General features: G+C 39.9%; 1 protein-coding gene across 6 annotated transcripts in view; it reads left to right on the top strand.

The window, feature by feature from the left end:
- GPM6B (glycoprotein M6B) overlaps positions 1-20,522 on the top strand; it is a 104,304-nt gene that overhangs the window by 64,517 nt on the left and 19,265 nt on the right. For 3 of the 6 annotated variants that reach the window (XM_081001428.1, XM_081001425.1, XM_081001427.1), the window contains exons 1-2: positions 1,890-2,089; positions 11,009-11,128. The exons of 1 other annotated variant lie outside the window; for it this stretch is intronic. In XM_081001428.1, the coding sequence (XP_080857554.1) occupies positions 2,041-2,089; positions 11,009-11,128 (169 nt within the window). In that variant the 5' untranslated portion in view covers positions 1,890-2,040. Of the gene's footprint in view, positions 1-1,889; positions 2,090-11,008; positions 11,129-20,522 lie in introns of those variants that run through there. 2 more of the 6 variants (XM_081001426.1, XM_081001429.1) reach the window with 2 other exon arrangements.

A 20,522-nucleotide genomic window follows, 5' to 3' on the forward strand; every position in this document is an offset into this window, starting at 1 on the left:
TTCTTCTTCTTCTTCTTCTTCTTCTTCTTCTTCTTCTTCTTCTTGGTGTTGTATGACGGAAAGAGAGCGGTTGCATCTCACACTAGATGTTCATGTCTTGGTAGTCTCCATATGATGCTAGAAAATGTCTTTTTAAAAATGGAGTTGGGTTTTAGCAGTAAATATCTAGCTATATCTCAGGGGTTTCTCATAGGGAAGACCATAGGGTGAAGCCATAGCACACTGTTCAGATAATGCAATGCTTTGCCATGTATGCAATTTCCAAGGCTCCTGGACACACACATTTGGTGAACTCTGGAAATGGAAAAGCGATGTTACTCAGGGTTCACAAAAGTAAGGCCCCAGTCATGTGTATTGAAAGGGAAAAAGAACCCATGGGATTAGGTAACCTCAAGCATGTTGAATGCTTCACACACACACCCCGTCCACACCCTGGAAGACAGGGGGAGATAAGTGGACACGACAGGTGAGAAGTCCCAGGAGCCATTGTAGTTGTGATGAAGTAGGAAAGGGTATCCAATTGTTCTCCTTGCTGAATTAGCTGCTCCTTTATTCTGTCTCTTGCGCTGAATTTAGCAGGTTGTTATTTACCTGGGATTTTTGACTTTGTTTTTGATAGCTTTGTAGTCTAGTTTACTGCTCTCTGAGGACAGATCTGAGTGTTGAAAAAAAAGTTCATGAGACTGTCAGCTCAGATTGCAGGGGGTGAGTGGGAAGAAAAAATGTCTGAATGCTTTTGGTCACTGCAGGCAACCCCTGCACATGGAAATCTAGCATGATAGAAGCTCCCCAACTCTCCTTCGATGCTAGGAGTTTATGACTCCGAAGAATACCTTCTAACACACTCCATGAAATAAAACATTTCATCTAGTTTTTCATCATCTGTATTAAACTTGAGAATACGGTTCATGTGCAAATGTAACATCTGCCTCAGATCTTAATCTTCAGATCCCCTGTGCACAGTACTAAACAAACAAAATAACTGGCAAAGAAAATGTTTGACTTGCAAAAATCTTCAAGCCAAGGTCTATTGCATGGGCTCGGCGAATGATGTGCTATGCTCCATCATCTCCTGATAAAAATTTGCCTATGACTGGATGAGGACATCCTGTCATCTTTTTTAAGCTTCTATTTCAATAAGGATGCTCCTTCGTAAATAGAAGGAATCTAACTTTGGAACTTGGAAAGTTGAGATCTTATGTACATCTAGTATTCGTCTCACCTGTGCACCTCCTTTCTTCACTGGTCATAATAGCTTAACTGCCCCAGAGATGTGAGAACCTCCTCACTACCATATAAGCACATGGTACATAGTTATTTGATGGGCATAAATATGCATTTATTTTCTAAACTGCGTTCAAACCATGCATCCTTCAAGTCAAAACCTAAAACTACAAAGGAAACAGGCATGTGCTTTGTAAGAACTGGGGACATGTGGAATTAATAAAAATTCCAAGCATAATAAATAGGCGATCATCATGGGAAAGGGAGTCTTGTTGTCATGTGATGCCATGGGCTCTCCTTAGAGATGGCGTATGGTGAGGGGTGAGTGTCATCGCTGAGTCATGCAACAGGAGGGGGCTCTGCTCACTCCCTCAGATGCAGCCCCTCTTCTGATGTCACTAATCTATTCTGCACCACAGAATTGATTAACATTCATAGGGAGAACAGGAAAGTAGAGACCATGTGAAAAAAGGGAGGCTAGCTGGGTTTATCCCCCCCTTCACGCTCCCATTGCAAACACACAGAGAGTGGGGAGACAATCGAGCACAGACCTGCTATTTTATAACCGGGGTCTCTGACGTATGGCTGAGTCTTTCCTGGCAGAGATCTTTATGGACCAGTAGGCAGATCGAAACTAAAGCTGACACGACTTTGTGCATTTTGGAAAGGAGCGTAATCTACTGTAGTGAGGAACAGAGCCACTCAATCACTGCGGCGGTAAATAGGAGACAGAAGGGAAGGAAGAAAGAAGGAAGAGAGACTCTTTGCTGGGGGCGGGGAGCGAGAGCATTTTTGGTGGATGGTATAAAGCCAGCCATGGAAACTGCAGCGGAGGAAAATACAGAACAAAGCCAAGAGAAAAAAGGTACCCAGAGGACCGAACAATAGACTGTTTAAATCTTTTTAAGAACCTTAAGTGAAAAGATTTAGGCTATGTTTGTCACTCTCTTTAGAGCAGTGCTTAAATTATCATTATGGCATTTTCTAGCTTCCAGTGGTTTTTATGCTGTATGGCTTGACAGCAGATTAATGGAACAGCCATCTCTCCCAACATCTCTAAGTTGGTGTTTTCAGCCATCTCGAATCCCATGAAAAAACCCGGACTGCATTTTTTGCAGTTTAGAGAAAAATTGTGTGTGTGTGTGTACGTACATACATACATACATACATGCCGTATTCACACATTTTGAGTCTGATGGTAGGGGTTTGGGTGATCCAGTATTACTGTAACAGGAAGCTTTCTGCCAGTGTAGACATAATGGCTTGTTTTCTTTTTCTTTCTTGTACAGCACTTATGTGTTGCATTTCTATAATATTTGGGGGAAGAGAATGAGGCAGTAATATTATGCAAATAATTAAAGTGCACAATAGTGTTTGGGGGCAAATGTTCCAACTGAAAGACTTACAGACCAGAAAATGGCATTGTGGCAAGAGAATCAAATCTGAATGTTGCTGGTTGTTGTTATTCTTAAAGATCAATGAAACAAAGTTAACAGCCTGCATTATTTCATTCGATTGCACTTCTCTGTAGCAGGCTAGTGTAGTTATTTAGAAACTTTGCAGCCATTGACACTTGTATAAAACCACTGACTTGAAAGGGAATGAGCACACACTAAAGGATTGGTTCCAGTATTTTATCTTGTTTGAGAAATTTTAAAACTTAAAGGACCTGTTATATATATTGTTACTAGTGGTTTCTTTGTATTTCTTCCTAAATTGCTAATGAATACTTCTAAATTAATGGTTTCGAGTGTCCGGAAAAGAATCTGTTAGTTAAATGTACAGTGATGCGATACATATTCCGCAAATTTTAATTGTGTTGCTCAGTGAAACATCATTTCCTTCACCACACCACCCTTGCAAAGAAAGTTAATTGGTGGCATCTAAAGAACTGCTTAGCCTTTACACCAGTTTGATGGGATGGATATAATCTATCTATCTATCATCTATCATATCTATACTATATCTATATATCTCAGTGCCATATCGCAAACCCCTACTGAAAGTTTTCTGTATTCCAGAAGCAGTTTGCTCTGCAACTTGGGATGGGTGTTGTGTCGCTGTTTAAGAAACACAAGTGCGAAGTCCCCTGAAGCTCATAGTCTTTTTGATCATGGCCCATGTCTAAAGCATTTCAGGACTAGTGTCATGTATGTGCCTTTAAACATCACCTAAGCTTGCGGAGTCGTTCTACCTTTAAGATGACACTTCTGATTTTGCTATTGTATCCTGACTTTAGCTGGTTTGCTAGATTGCATGGACTTATTTGGAAGTATACCATTTTCCCTTGATCGTCTGTAAAGGGTGCGGCTTATAAAGTCTTTAAAAGAAAGTAATCACCCACGTTATGATGTTCCCCCTTGTAGAATGGGTTAGGTTTACAAAGATAAATAAAATATGAATAGATCCCCTCACCTAAAACTCAGACTAGACTCTGACTATTTATGCTTTGGGTATTATTACTATTTTTAAAAAAATTATTTGCATTTCTAAATGGCTATTTCGGAGACATTCCTAACTGAAATTAAGAGGATGTAAGCATTTTACTAGGCTTTGAAATCCTGTCAGGTTTTTTTTCTCTTTCATTTTTTAGAATAGAATTTAGATATGCATAATTTCTTTGGATGGTGTTTTAGATTTTGTTTGTAGTATTTAACACCCAATGACCTTTATGGATATTACTGTGGGTTGTTTTTCCAACCCCCTTTGTAGTATTATTTACAAGACACATAAGAATTTTGTACTGCTTTCAGGTGTATGACACACCATGGGAACTTAATATGGAGAAAAAATTCAATACACAAACCCTTTCACACTGTTAAAACCTGTATCAAAATCCCTAGACTTTTTTTTTTTAAGTAATGCAAATGTTTTCTAAATAACATGACTTTAAAAAATGTAATTACGTCGATTTAAAAGAAAACCTGTCTTAAATTGTAGCATATTTTTTCATTGGTCATCTCTATGAAGCAATTGTTGGTGTGTTATCGAAATGTCAGATATTGAACACAGATATCTGCACACTTGTCACTGTTAAAATAAATAGTTTTGATTATTTAAAACATCCCCTTGTATGCAAATAAAGATTCAAGTGTTGAGGTGATTGAAATAATTGTTGGTACATTTTGAGTGAAATCTTCTTCTGTCCACACCCATAAGAATTCTGCAATTGATTTTCAAAAACAAGTGCAGTGGACCTATCATCCTCATTTTTGTAGCATTCTAGAAACGCACAGAAGTGTTTCTCCAAAAAATAATAATGCTTTTCTTGAATTGTTGAACAGCAATAACCTACTGTCATAGAAAGGAATCCATAGCTGTAAAGATTAGCACACAGAGTGAATAAGTTGGACACCACAGCAAGTTACTTACACTTTGGTCCCATTGAAATCAACATAAAATTATAGTTATGACTAACTTAGGTGTCATTGAAATCAATGGGACTTGCATGCCATTAACATGATGGTTATATGCCCATGGTGGTTTACATCTGAAGTGGCACAATAGTGCATCTAATTTTTCATTCTAATGTACTGTAAAATGTTTTAAAATACTTGAGTCCCTGACGTTTAGTTTTTGGTGAATGTGTAATTAAAATACGTTTCGAACTAAGTATGTCTTATACTATAAATCTCTAGAACTGTATGAAAAAAGATTAGCCAAAAAAATACACAGTGTGATTTGCAGTATCCTTAAGGCTTCTCTGGAGAGGAGCCATTGTGGCATTTGCTGTTCTTTTAATTGGTAAAACTGTGTGACACTCTTGTTAATATGCTGCTTTATTCCGATGATCAAATATCAAAGGAATAGGCTATGAACATTGTCCGTGGAAATGTTGAGCAGATATTTTACAGGCTGCAAGACAGATTGAGTGCATTTAAAGCTGAAGGTTTATAAATTATTGTAAATGACAGGGTTTATCTTGCAGGCATTAAATTAAATCAAAAAGTGAGGACGGGGATAGGCGGATTTACTGAGATGGAATAAATGGGTAAAATGAATGCCATTTTAAATCAGCAGAGAAGTAGGAAATACACCCAGATACATATTAACACAGACAAGATGTTTGTATTAATTTGGGGCGGGGATACTATCCCAATAAGTAAAGCACGGGAGAAACATGTCATACAAGATTTATTGCAGATGTCCAGAGCAAACTGGCTATAAGGTTATGGTAGATTTAAAAAGCAAATCCCAAAAGAATTGCTATATTTGAGTAATGTATGAAATGATGCTTGTTTTTTTACAGCAAGCAAGAAAAACCTGAACACACAAAATGCACTGTTTAGGCTGCAGTGCTATAATAACTTCCTTGGGAGTACACACCATTGAACTCAGTGGTACTTACTTCTAAGAAGTCATGCATATTAGAAGGACTTGTACATTTGACTATTGACCTTCCTGTGAGAAATTGCTGAGAGATTTCAAGTGGAAGGTGTGTTGCCATTAAAAATACGGAAAATCTGAAATGGTGGTGAAAAAAAGAAATAAAATCAGAGTTTTCTGGAATCTAAATTGTAGGCTTACATAGGACAGGCACTTTTAAGTGTGTATATCTGAGATCAATTTCAATGTTGCAGAATCTTTGAATTAACTCCAGCTACTTCTGCTCACTAGCAGTCACAGGTAGGATACTGTTCATGCCCAATCATACTGTTGGCTTCCTATGTGTTTTACATTTTACTGTAGGTCACTGGCACCATATAAAGTTGCTTGTATTTTAAGGTTCATTAAGCTTTCAATACTTACTTAGGATTTGTGGCATATTGTGTGACAGCACGGAAGCCAGATATGTCAGAAACGATGATTTAGATCGGGGGTAGAAATTGCAAATTTACCTGATCCTTACAGTGTTTAATAAACTTGGTGAATGCTTATCTTTGGAGAATGGGATTAGTTACATAATTTGTACAAGTATGGCAAAATAAATAAATCAAAACCAATTCTTCCAGGTTTAGCAATTATTCACAGGCATGTGAGCGTTGATGAACACAGCTCCCATGCCCTGCAAAGGCTATGCCACTTCATTTTAGTTTTATGAACATCTCCGTGTGTGCAAATTGATGGATACCTGGATCTGCCCTCTCCAATAAAATGAACATCTCCCCAGTCATATTCAGGTTCACACAGAATTCTTGATTTGAGGGATGCTATAACTTCAACTTATGGTCAGGGGTCCCTTTACCTTTAAGGGACGTGGGTGGCACTGTGGGTTAAACCACAGAGCCTAGGACTTGCCGATCAGAAGGTCGGCGGTTCGAATCCCTGCGATGGGGTGAGCTCCCATTGCTCGGTCCCTGCTCCTGCCAACCTAGCAGTTTGAAAGCACGTCAAAGTGCAAGTAGATAAATAGGTACTGCTCTGGCGGGAAGGTAAACGGCGTTTCCGTGCGCTGCTCTGGTTTGCCAGAAGCGTCTTAGTCATGCTGGCCACATGACCCGGAAGCTGTACGCCGGCTCCCTTGGCCAGTAAAGCTAGATGAGCGCCGCAACCCCAGAGTCGGCCACGACTGGACCTAATGGTCAGGGGTCCCTTTACCTTTACCTTTATAACTTCAACTTATCATGTATTGTTTCTCTGCAACTGTCAGAGGGGCCTATGATTGATAGGTTGCACCTAGTTGCAATGATGTAGGTAGGCACAGAGCCATGGAATGACAAAAATGGTGACAGTAAAAATGACACCATCATGGTCTAACAAGGGTGATAGGTAGAAATGGGTGTTCATGCACAGATCACGCTTCTAGAGGTGACTGAACAAAGAAACGGGCCAAACGTTAGAGAGTGCAGTCGTGGTCTGCACATGCTTCTATGCTCGAAGGTCACTTCTGCCAAACAGATGGCTGGTGTTTGTCTGCTTTGACAGTGCAAAGCACCTGTTTGGGAGGACAGGAGAAGGATTCATACCCCTTCCATCACATGTGATTGGTGCTGTCAGCCATCTGTTCAGCCATGCTGGGGCATCACCTGGTGATAAGAGTTGAGCTTCCCCAAAGCATCGCTGCTTTTCTGCATGCATGGATTGCATCCGGAAAAGCAGTCGTACAAGAAGAGATTGCTTAGATCAGAGGGGCTCAAATAATTTGCAGAGGAAAATGTTAATGAAGTCAATACGCTTACATAATCTAAGTAATATTCTTATGGAAGGCTTTAGCTGTTGCAGCATAACCCTCTGCGGCATGCTGTTAAAACTTGACATTTATTTACTCTTTATGTACAGAGAGAGAGAGGCCCTTGCAACAGGTCCCAAGAGGTGCAAAATTTGGTCTACCAGCAGGGCTAGGACTGTGGGGCACAGGTTTGTGTTAATGGCACCTTCATCTCTTCCTTTTCCATGACCCCTGTTTGTAGAAGTACCTAGTATGATCTTCTTGCTCTGGTGCAGGAGTCTTTTTCCAGCAAGTGATAGAAGGGTGCAGGTGTAGCCTTGTGTTAGCACTGAGTCTGCCCATATGTCCTGCCACAGGCCAAGAACATATTAAAAATCATTTGTTTAAAATAAAGCTGTACAAGGGTGGTTAAGTAATAGTACACCGTGTTTCCACTTTAGATTGCCCCATCCCATCTAGAGAAGAGTAATGCCTCTTAATTGTGCTGTACTGGTCACTAGTTTCCTCAAGGAAAAACTACAATTCTCCAGGCCATAAAAGTGTCTTTAAGAAAGGGAAGGAACTGCAGGTTGCTTCCATGTTAGCCCTTTTTCTCTGGGATTATCATCTGCTGTTCACTCACTTTTGAACGTAATCTGGATGTTCTGTAAAAAAAAAAAGAGAGAGTGAACAAAGCTTGACCGTTCCGTGTGTGTGTGTGTGTGAGAGAGAGAGAGAGAGAGAGAGAGTACACAGGTTGTTGTTAGATCACTGCAGTGTTCTCCATGTTTTCCTCCTATGTCTCCTGCCCCACAATCTGATAAATTATGACTGATTTTCCTGCAATACAATGCAATGGCAGCCCCAGCCTGTCAAGTGTGGATACACAAAGCACTATTAAGATTTTTCCAGGGCTTTTGCGCCTTTAAATTAAACACTTCCTTTTTTCAGGTTCTTCCTGTGTAATTGCTTCCTGTTGATCCCAGTCTGAAGGATTTAATGAGTAATTGCCCGTTGAATAGATGCTCTGAATGTTAGTTTCTGTTCACGTCGAGAAACGAATAAGTGCCATTTCACTATTAAAAATGAAAAGAGAAAGGAAATAAGTAATTAAAGTGTCCCCTTTGGTGGGAACATAAACTGACATCAGGGCAATTCAGAGAGGCTATTCAAGGAGTAATTGCTCACTAACCCCCAGCTGGGATCAATAGGAAGCAATAACAGAGGCTGAACTTGTAAGCAATAAACTATATATAAAGCTGGCAGGGCTGAATGGAACTTACTTGTGAGCAGGCGTGATAGAAATGCTAGTTAACATAGTGCTATGTTTTAATCCTGTGAGGAACCTCCATTTTGATTCTTCCTCCAGCAATTTGTGAAGAAGCAGTGCCCCAGTAATACTAAAGGAATCTAATATGGAAGCAGTTTGAAGAAGCATAATTACAAAGCTCACACAGAGAGACAACTGCATAACCCATATATGCAAAAAAAAATAAAAAATGCTGCGAATGATCAGCCAGCCCTCCATTTTCTTGTTTGAGATCATGGTCAGCTGCTGTGGCATCCATTGTGGGCCTAAAGACAGAAGACTGATTGTGCATTAAGCGGAAACAGCCACAGCTGAATAACATGGACATATGCTCAAGGAAATGTTGATAATTAGCTATCTAAGAGAGGATCTTTTTCTTAGACAGATATAAAAAGTGTATGGATCAAAAATAACTTAGTCCATGGTGGTTAAACTCCTTAGATTTTTGCTGCAAGGACTCAGGTTCTTTATAGAATCAGCGTTGGCTTTATGATGAGATGGGTGCAGATGCAAAAGATTTCACTTCCACTTGAAACCCACAAACATTTCTTTTAATTTTGTGGTTATATAGCTGCAACCGGGTTGATTTGTTTTTTATTCTCCAGGGAAATCTGAAGCAGTTTAGTTGCCTCAAAACCAAACCGAACTCAAGATTGATTTGCAAGAAGACTTGGAAAAGCCTGAATAGAATATTTAAAGCATACTCCATAAACAGTGCACTGGTGGTTTCACAACTTTGTTCATTTGAGTGGGATTTCCACTTAAACCCCATAGTAATGAACAGAGATTGTGCAGAAGTAATACCATTTGGAGAGTTTGGGTCCCATTTCTCCCTGAAACCTGTTGCATGCTCCTTAATAAAATTTTAATGTCTTAAGAATATGGAACCAAATACTAAAGAACAACAGTGCATTTGAGGAAAGGATCCATCTTGTGTTGATCTCTCCACAGTTAAAAACACCTGATAATGAAATGCCTTGGTGGGGTTTATCAAAAGCATCTTCCCAACATTCAGGGCACTTAGACTTAGATGTTACTTCCTAGTAGAATATAAAGTACTGCATGCTATTGGTTATTGTTTGACAACTCCCAAGAGTATGAAGAGGGGATCTTGCTGAAGATAATCCATAAAACTTTGGCTTAATTTGTAAATCATAAATTATTTTTTAACTTCTAAATCATCAGCATTTAGATTTTTTGTAATATTTATATTTCATGATTTTTTTTGTTGATTTCATTGCTATTAGGGATCGAGAATAAATTTGATTTCGTTAGCATTAAATGGGAAACTACCTAATTCATGCTCTCAGACAAATATGTGAACTGAAACATAACTCCTCTTTTCTGAATTTTGCAGTGTGTACAAAAATGCATGTTAGGGAAAGTGTACATAAAAATGCATATATTTCTGCAAATAATGTAGCATAAATATGCATTATATATGCAGAAATTGTTGGCATAAACGTACATATTAAAACTGCATACAAAAATGTGTTTATTAGGAGAAATTTGCACTAAAGTTCTGGTGAATTTCTAAACTGATTCAGAAAGGTAAAGAACTGAATTTAAGACAGGAAGAATGAAAAAGAGATTTCTTCATCCCTAATTTCTATTACTCAAATAAATAGTATGCTATCAAATTATCAAAGGAACTTGCCAGTGTAACCTCGAACAATTTTGCACAATATGCTACAGCTTTGCCTTATCTACTTGTTTTCTCAAGATGCTAACTGTTTAATACTGCAACAGTTGAAATTGTGCTTTGATATTTTTTTCCCCCTCGCTCCATCTGGGAATGATAATCTTGCTCTGCTGGGTTTAGTGAAAAGTTAAAAATAGTAAATGTGGTTTCCCACAATTAGGATAGAAAAGGTTGCTGTAATCTATCAGCTATAGAATGGCTCACTGCCAGTAAAGAAGGGAACAGAGGAATGCATGTGATAAAGGATGGAAATGCCATAAAAATGACTTGAGAACAGCTTTCCCCAACCTTGTGCCCTCCAACTCCCATAAGCCCCAGCCAGCCAGCAGATGGGAGATGTTATCCAAAAAATGTGAAGTGAACCAGGTTGGGGGAGGCTGCTCTAGAGTACTGGATGCTACTGATATGTCAACATATGAATTTATATGTGCTCTGAGGAATCTAGCAGGCTTCCTAAATCCTACTAATAATTGCAGCCCCTAGAATCTAATGCTAGTTATTTCTCCCCCTTCTTCTGATTGGTGTGTGGGTGTGGCTGGCTTCTGTTACGAAATCTCAGCATAAATTTCTGCATTCTTGCTCCCTTTCCTGCTTTCTTTATAGTAAATCTGAATTGAATAAAAGTACTTAAAGTAAAACTGAACTTTGCTGGAGACACTGACTTTTTACCACCTAAAATTGGCAGTGATCACCAGACCAGAAATGGAAATTGGCAGGTACCAATGGATGTACAGGAATTCAAGGCTACACCAGTACCATCATGTGCCAGCATTGAGAGGCAATGTTAGTCCTTTGGGGATTCAAGGTAAATAAAAGCCTGGGGGTCTAATATCTTAACTGGAGAATTTAAATATGATAGCACCATAATAGTCATTTTCCTAGCTGTAGCAAAAATGTTCCTAAATATATATGTTGATGTGTCTGATTCTCACTTGGCAGGTTTTTTTTGTTGTCTGTTTCAAAGCATTTGTTCAGAACTGTTTTTCAGAGTAAGACATCTTTTGCATCACTTACCTGGCTACTCAGAATAATCTTTAAAACTGCCCATATACAAAAAGTCAAATGGTCTTCCACATATCCTTTGCAGTCCAGACATTTTACTTCTGTGGTTCCCAAGGGAGTAATAAAGCCTACTTTAGACTTTATTTACACCTTAGACTTAATTTACACTCATACTTGTGTCTTTGGGCTGTTTTCCCATTGGTTCAGTGACTGGTAGTTTCTGTGAAGAGGTTGTGAGTTAGGTATCCTTCATAGCAGCCAGCGCTAACTCTGCTCCCTATTGTTGTTGTTGGGCTCAAATGCCCATAAGTCCCAATCATCATAGCTAACAATTATGGGTGATAGGAGCCATATTTCAACAACAGCTGCAGTGCACCAGGTTGGGAAAGGTTCCATATTTAAAATATATAGTGGTTTTGAATGTCTCATTTGAATGCATTTTTGACCATGGCCTTCCTCCTTGCTAAAAGCAAACTTGCATATTTATTTGCACCATATACTCTTTCATAATTTCCCCCCTTCCAAATTCTTTTATCATCCTTAGTGGACAAGCAGGCCTGAAGATCAGAATATAAGCTTTCTAGCAGTAATGCATAAAGTTCTCAGCCTGCTGATTTGCTATGGCACTCATATTTTACAATCACTTTTTTTGCAGCTGGCATGAAACGTGTTATTTATTTCATTTTATTTAAGGCATTTCTATTTCACTCATTTATTAGCATTTCTAAGCAGTGCCTTAACTTGGAGGATGAAAATGTCTTGGTTTAAGCAACCAGTAAGAACGTACAGTAAGATAGCAAGGATAAATTTTAAACTGGATCTGAGAAAGCAAGACGAAAAGACAAATGATATCAGTGTGTCACTGACCGTCTAATGAAGTTTTGTTGTGCTTAGTCTTGTTTTCTGGACAGCTTAAAAGCTACAGTAGCCTGTTGGTCAACAGGATGTACAGTTCAGTAGATATTTTTTACTGAGATGTCAGTAATCAGACGCAGATAAATAACACGGATCTGCGAACTATCTCTTCCCTCAGTAATATAAAGCAGATGGTCTAGATTTTTAAGCCTAGAAGAATAGCTCCATCACAGTCAGTGCTTGCTTTATTATTGATTATGGCTTTGGGGTACATTTTGAGATATGTGAGATCACTGCCTCAGCTGGAAAGATATAAGAAAGAAATCCTAGATTGTGGAGGACAGACTTCAGTTTTGTGAGATATACTTGTTTTTCTTTTCATCTACCAACAGCAGCCAAGTGTTTACATAGCATAAACTAAATGGGGGCTCTCATTCTCAGCCTTTTCACACAAAAAAGCACACCTGGTTTTCCACTAAGCTTTTTTTGTTTCAGCAGCCCAATTAAAACAACAAGCCTTTCCATTGTTACAGTTGTTAAAACAATTGGAGGTAAGAAACCCTTGACAGCAAGTAGGGTCCCAGCCTGTCTTTTGCATTCTCCCAACCTAGGTACTCATCTCCTATGCAAGAGGATTTTGCCAATTGGCAAAAAATCTATTCAGGAAGGAACCAGAGAGGAACAGCTGGGAAAAATCACTGCCCCACAGGGGCAGAAGATGTAGAACTTTATTCCACCACCACCCCACCCCCGTTCCTGATTTAGATATTCACTCACCTGGGTAGGTGTTATACTCTGGAGCAGGGTTGCACCTTATAAAGCCACTGCAGGAGGGATAGATGGTAACTAATACTGGAATTTGGCTCCCCTTTGCTTTCCTTATAACAAAGAATCAGTGGTGGACCATGGTGTCTCAAATTTCAGTGGTGCCTGCCCGACGCCAAAATCTGCCCCCACCCACCAGCCGCTTGCCTTCCATTGGATTTCATGGTTGGGGTTCCTGCTGCAGCATCCTAGAAGCTCCACGCCCAGTGCAACTGAACCAGTGGCGATTCCCTAGATCTGCCTTTGAAATCGTGTTGAGGCCCATTAGTTAGGGCTGCCATACATCTGGAATTTCCCTGACATAGCTGGAATATGGCAGTCAGAAACAGTGTCCGGGCGGAAATCGCTTAAATGACCGGGAAAATCTGGACGTATGGAAACCCATGCTGGAAACCTAGATTTCTGGCAAATTTCCTTAAAATTAGCTCAACAACTTCTCACTCTTTTTTAGATGCTGCAATAAAAATTCAACAACTTTGGCCCAAAAATATGGCAACCCTATCATTAGTAAGGTTGGGTAGTTGCAGAAATTTCCTATTTGCCCTCCCTCTTTTCATACCTGGAGCAATCCATGATCCAGGTGGGAAAAACTGTAGGCAGATCTTTGCAAGGCATCTGGGGGCTCCCTACTAGTAGCTCCTTTCTCTTCCCCCATAGGATAGGGCTCCCACTCTATCTAGCATCCTCTACCTCTTCTTACACCAGGTTGGGCAAACAGGGTAGACATTTTACTCATAGGTTGTATAGAATCTGCCCTTCGTGAATTATCCCCTCATACAGGCCAGGTCTTTCACTGTTAACCGGTTTATTTCATTGATGTCTATTGTCCATGGACTCCCAAGGAGCCATAGCTGTCAACTTTCCCCTTTTCTTGCAAGGAATCCTATTTCCCTTTTTAAAAAAGGGAAACGTTGACAGCTATGCAAGGAGCTGCTTTATGTTATGTTATGGTAGGCAAAGGCAGTGAACAAGCTCTGTCCAATTCCAGATGCAGATAGCTCTGAAGTGGTTTTAGATGCATGCTCTTGACTGCAAAATGTTTGACACAGTTGTTGATTCAGGGTCTCTTAAATTCTTCAGCTTGTAAAGATTTCCTTCCTTTTTTCTTTCAGACTCAACATTCAGTTGCAAATGTGAGCAATCTCTTTTATGTGATGGGTTTCTTGCTAGGCTTAAATAAATTGTCTCCATCACAGAGTCATCTTCTCCTTGATCTTCTTTCAAAAACAAACTTTTGAATGGATTAGAAACAGAGCGCAGGGCTCGCATGTCAATGTATTTTTCATTTTTTCCACACTGACATAATAGTCAGCTATCCTTACAAAGTAAGGAAAGTTGGCAAAATACCCCTCAGTTTTAAATACAGATTTATTTTGAAGGTAATTTAAAATGCATCTGTGCCTTAATGAGTTTGAAGGTGTAGCGTGTGAAAGGGAATACACACATTTATCTGCGTTGACCTCTGGATAATCCTCTACCTTATTGCTCTGAATGTTTTTGCTTACTGACAGAGATAGGTATATTTCTTCCCATGTTACAGTCTGACTTTCCTAAAAGACCCAGTGCGCTCACATGTTCTAAAAGTGATGTAATGAAGTGTCCCTGAGTGAATTCTCCTGTTCAAATATATTGGAAATCCTTTAAAAAGAAAAGAAAGCGGGGGGGGGGGGGCAGTCTTTGCAGATTTTTATATTATGGATGTATGTTTTGTATTATTTTATTAATGCTATTGCTTGATACAGGTTTGGCATTGCATGTATTGTGAACTGAGCTGATAGGCTTTTTAAAATAAAAGCAGATATGGAAGCACTTGAAATCTGTTGGGTATCCCAGACAGAATAGTGGTTGCTTATATATACTAGTAATTTCTGTAATGAATATAATTGGAAGCTAGCCCTGAGCTAACTCACCTTACTCTTTCAGTTGGGGGAGAGGCTTCTGTGATGATGCGTTGATGTTTTGTCACGGAATGCACACTGTTGTGATCTTAGAATGGTCTCTGTGTCTTTTGCTAGGAAGGCTGGAGTTGGGTAGGACAGACTAATCCATCAAACACAACCAACAGCAAATAATAATAAAATACAATGCCTAGGCATGTGTGAGAGAAGGAATCCCACAATCCCTTTGCTTCCCTTTTCTAGTGATATACTTTAAAACAGGATTCTCTTATCTGGCCTGAGACTATCCCCAAGCCACACCCGCTGCCCCACTCTAATCCCTAACCCTCATTTGCTCCTCACTTCCCTCTACAACTGCCTTCTTGACCACTGGACTTGCTATTGGTCTCATCCTCTCAATCCACCATAACTTACCTTTGCATGCAGGGGATGTCTCTAACTCACTGAGGGTTTGAGACCTATCGGCTACACTCACCTGGTTTGGCTGGCCAGTCGAAGCCATTCTGAGGGTGTGGCTGCTGTCACATGCTGACAACTTCAATAGATGACTGGGGGGAAAACAGAGGACAGGGCAACACTGGGAAACCAAGACTGAGAGGTGCTAATGATGGACTAGATGTGGTTACTAGTGCCATGCAGTTTCTTAGTGTGTGGTTCCTGGTTGTCTGAACCCTTCAAGTGTTGGTGCTATTTGAAGCCATGTTGTTGTTGTTTGATAACCCACAATTTTAAGCATTTCTCTTTGGTGGGAGCAGGTTCTGAAAGGACATGTGTTCTGTGAATATTAGGTGTTTTGAAGAAGTTGAGAGCTGTGGGTAGAAAGCCATTGATGTTCTACTGTATTATCATTGTTTGGGGTTATGTGGCCTGATTAAACAAGATGTTCTGTTCACTTCCAGCAGTTGCCCACCCAGGGTTCCAGGCTGCCTGCTGTCACATCTTTTAAAGGGCTTCTTAACCCATGTGCCTACCAGTACTCAGGCATGCAGCATTTACTTGCCAGTGGAATATAGGAAGAAGCTGCCTTAAACTGAGTCAGACCATGAGCTCATCTTGTCTATACTCAGAGGCAGAAGCTCTCCAGGGTTCAAAACAGGAATATTTCCCAGCCTTAGTCAGGGATTAAACCTGGGATGTTCTGCATGCATATCAGTTGCTCAACCAGCTCCCTTCCAGGCCATACAGACATAGATGCGTCACTGGTGTGTGGACGCTGCATATGTTGGAGCAAGTATTAGGTAGCAGAATCCTTTTAATGGTAGAATTGCACACAAGGAAGGAATTTATATTAGCCCAGCACCTCATTTATATCTATCTTAAGTCTTAGTACTGCTATTTGGGGGGGGGGGGCTCACCAGCCACAAACTTACCCAAGGCAACTTGTTCCATTTTCTCGTTGCAGAAATATTTCATGTGGAGGAACAAAAGAATGTGGTATAGCCCAGGAAACTAATATTTTCAGCTCAAGGCTTTTCAGATTACTTAGCCTACGTCTTCCTAATGCTCTGGGTTGACTTTCCTTTCTTAAAAACAATAATAATAATAATAATAATAATAATAATAATAATTTCTTCCTTCTCTAGCAGTTGATCCTAGAAGCAGTTAGGAAATGTGGGGAAACTAGTGAACTCTCATATTTCTCAAGCTATTTCCACAAAGTAGTGATATTTCTGGATTGCTACTGAGTTTTCTGTATCTTATTCCTGTGTGGCTTTGTTCTGAGAGCATTAGCAAACAGCATGGCAGAGCAATATTAGCAATAATAAATGGAACCTATTGGCTGAATAGATGTATAGCAACACACTATTCATATTTCTCTCCCACCCAGCTCCAGTTTAAAAGAGAGAAATGTGCATTATTATTTTTTGCACAGTATACCTGGATGCCTGATGGAACTATTCTATCAATTACTTTGCCCCATGCAAGCAGCACCCATGTTGAATGTATGTGCTGGAAGTGGCAGTGTATGAAATGGCTTCACTACCAATTTATGCATCTCCCTTCTGCCCTAAGGTACAGATAGGGCTGCAACAGCCGTAGCCCACGCTAGGTAGGATGTTTGGCACAGGTCAGTTGTTAACAGTGGCTGAGGGGACAATATAGGAGGCACACCAGGAATTGTAGGATATGGTGGAGAGGATAATTGGGCTAGAAGCTGGCATGGGTGTATATTGGGGCAGGGAGAGGAAGGGGAGCATGAGAGGGGAGAAATAACAGAATTTGTGAGATGTGTATGGTAGAGTTATGGGAATTTGGGTGGGACTGGCCAGGTATGGGATCCCCACCCTTTTGGTTTTTTTAAAGGCTGTAAGGAATGGAAAGGAAGGCATCAAAATAGGGGAACATGTTTAGTGAGGAAACACTGAGTATGCAAGAAGATACTATGCAGAGGAGGGAGGTTCAGGAGCAGGAAATGGCATTAGAGTGGCATAGAATGAGTAAGCCATACAGAGGTGAGATCTTGGTTTGGATCCAGAGACTGTATTGTGATTAGGACAGAGAGGCAAGCTGTGTGGACAGAACTGCTTGAGAGGCTGCGCAAATCGTTTCCGTATGTTACGGGTAGCGAGTTAGGGGCCCATACCTTTCAGTGCTTTGGGGCCCAAAATCCTTAATTTCCTGATGATCAAACGGGATATGCTGTTGAATTTACTGTTCTTTAGATAAATGTTTGGGAGCTCTATAAAATACAGTAAACCTGCAGCTTTGAAGTTCCTTTTGAAAGGAGTATGTCAGAAAACATAAATTTGTTGGAAGATAATTGAGCAGCAAATTTCCTCCTGATGTTTCGCGGTACCTTGTATTACAAAATAATTTAACCTTTTCAAACGCAACACAGAAGGGCTTATTCAGCTTTGCCTTGCCACCCCAGAAGGGGTAACATTGTCCTACTTTCATCTCAAGCGAATGGATCAAGAGGTCTCTTCTTGCTTATGTTGTCTCAAGTGCTGTATTTTGAGCACTTTTGATGATCTAAACCAGCTAGACTTGAATCAGTATTGATGTCAAACATTAGATCAGCTTCTTCCATTTTACAGGCCAGTCTAGGTCCTTCTCTCTCTCAGCTTATTATAATAGAACCCTCTTTGTCATCAGCTGCCAGCTTCATGGCACACTAAATTTATCTGAAAAGGTTAAATAGGAGAAGCATGTAGCTCAGTGTTTGTTGCTTCACTGTTTGTAAGAAGGATCCCATTATCATGATTTGAGACAGCAGAGAAGCATTATTGCTGCTTTCAAAATGGAAAGATGGCTATGACTGGTTTTGAAGGTGTACAGCTGATAAATGCAACAACTTTGGCCTGCAACAAGCTTGAAAATCTAAATGAATTGGTATGTGTCCACCAATATGAAGCAGTCATCTTCTGTGGCCACTGTTGTAAGAAGCACCTATGTTTCTGGACAAATTTTCTTTAGGTATATGGTGAGCAATCACTTCTGATTTCCAACTTCCCCAGCCTACAATTAATCATGCTAGTTTTGTCATGAGGACTGTAACTATATAGTACTGTGTTTATTTTTCTCCAACCATTATCCTTCATTTGTCACCTTGGATGAACTTGCTACCCCAGATCAGTGTTCGAAACTTACTCAATGTGAGCCCATAATATAGGATGTCCTTCCCATGTTCTCCCTTTCTGGCAAAGTTGTTTGACAGCATAGCTCAAAACCAGAAAAATATTGCTTATTATTTGTTATGCATTCAGTTTCTTATCTGCCCTTCACCATAAGGTCCCAGGGCAGGTTGCAGCCATTTAAAAATACAATTTTAAAAATAGCTTAAAGCAAACTGATAATGAATGCCCAGCTGGTTCTCGATGGCTCTTACAAACTGCTTGTTTTACCTTTGCCTCTGAGTGTCTTTCTGCATATACTGCCACAAACCGTTCTGCACCAATTATTTGGGAATGATGAAGGAACAGGGCTTAATCCTTGGGTACAAAATTGAAGAGCTGAGTTGGCAAGTGTATTGAAGGCAAGGGATTCAGGGGATGGGAAGAATAAGAGAGGTTCAGTCATCCTGAGGCCACCTCCTGCCAGGCCTCAACATGTTGTAAAGTTGGAAGTTTCTCCAGCCTGAAACCCCTGCAGAGCATTTATTCACATGCTCACAGTATTTATTTTATTTAATACAGAGACTTCTAGTTAAAGCATTACATTTTATACATGGCTAGAGATAGTGTTCCATAAGGGGCAAGGGCAAGGGCAAGGCTAGCTTCTCATTTAAACTTACAGAAAAGCTCCTTTCCCAGCTGTTTGAAGGTCTGCCAGTAGTTTAATACACTGTTCCACAGAATCTACACACCATTTCACATAATATGATAAACTGTAGATTTATAATGGAGCTTGTGAAACAAGAATTCTCCAGTTAGAACTTCAAAACTCAGTATTTCTATTAATTCAGGGCCAACCATTTGTTGGTTAGAGTAAGCTTTGTTTACTCTTGAATTTTTAAGACCTTCTTAACCTGCAGGAATGTTGCAAAGTTTTTTTTAAAAAATTAAAACCATAGGTTGTGTGATTGTTCTGGTGTGGCAGTACATTTATTGTTTTGATGTGTGGTAGCTATCTGTTGGATGCTCTTATACATTTGGAAAATGTCAAGAGCATAACTCAAGGTTTTCCCAGTGGAGGTGGGCAGCAATCTTGACTGAGGTATTTAGAACTCTTCTTGACATGCTAATCAACCCATAGTGGCTTAGAGCATCCGAATAGTTCTCTGTGTAACTGTGTTGGGAGAATTGGGAAGGCAAATCTCTTTACAGCCAATGGCTGTAACTTTTGGTCCCCCTAATGCTGTTGGACTTCCAACTCCCATTGGCTTCAGCCAGAAAAGCCAACATCCCATCAGGGATTATGAGAGTTGCATTTATATATTTGTGGAATTTGCATTCCGCCCTTGGACCCAAAGGTTCCCAGAGGGGTGCATAATATTATAATATCTAAATCCAGACAAAAATAATAAGAAAACAAACAATTACAAAAACAAACAGAAAACACACACACACAAGCAGACAACCAAAATTGCAAACAATCCAGCAGCTGTATCTGGAGACGAACAGGCTACCCACCCTCTCCTGAACAATGTTTGTTGCTTTGGGTAATAAGGTGAGTATGGGCAAGTTGCTTTGCCCACTTTGTAAAGGATGATCCATAAATACTTGGCTGTGTGTATGTAGGTGAATGCGGGAATCCATTCTGCATTTTATTCTGTTGATACAATGATAAATAATGACAATTTATTTATACCCTGCTCTACTAAGTGCCAGTATAGATAGTGTTTGAGACCAGACTCACAGCACTAGTCATCTTAAGACAGCATGTAGGTGGCGATAGTGCAGGATCACTTTTATTTATTGTTTGAATCCACATGAATCTGCAGGTGACATGCATAACTAAAAATAGCTTGGAAAACAGTCAAAACAGCAAACAACATAAAAGATAGGTTCTTAAACAATACACCCAGCTGGTAAAGCTTATTGAAACAAAAAATGTCTTCAGTGGTTTTTGTAAAGTACAAATAACGGTTGCCTGTTTTATTCCAACAGGGATACTGTCCCACAGAACAGGGGCTGCCACACTGACAAGTCTTACACCTCCAAGTATGGGTTTTATACT

The sequence above is a fragment of the Podarcis pityusensis genome (assembly GCF_964106645.2).
Source record: "Podarcis pityusensis genome assembly, chromosome: 4".
NCBI classification, from domain to species: Eukaryota; Metazoa; Chordata; class Lepidosauria; order Squamata; family Lacertidae; genus Podarcis; species Podarcis pityusensis.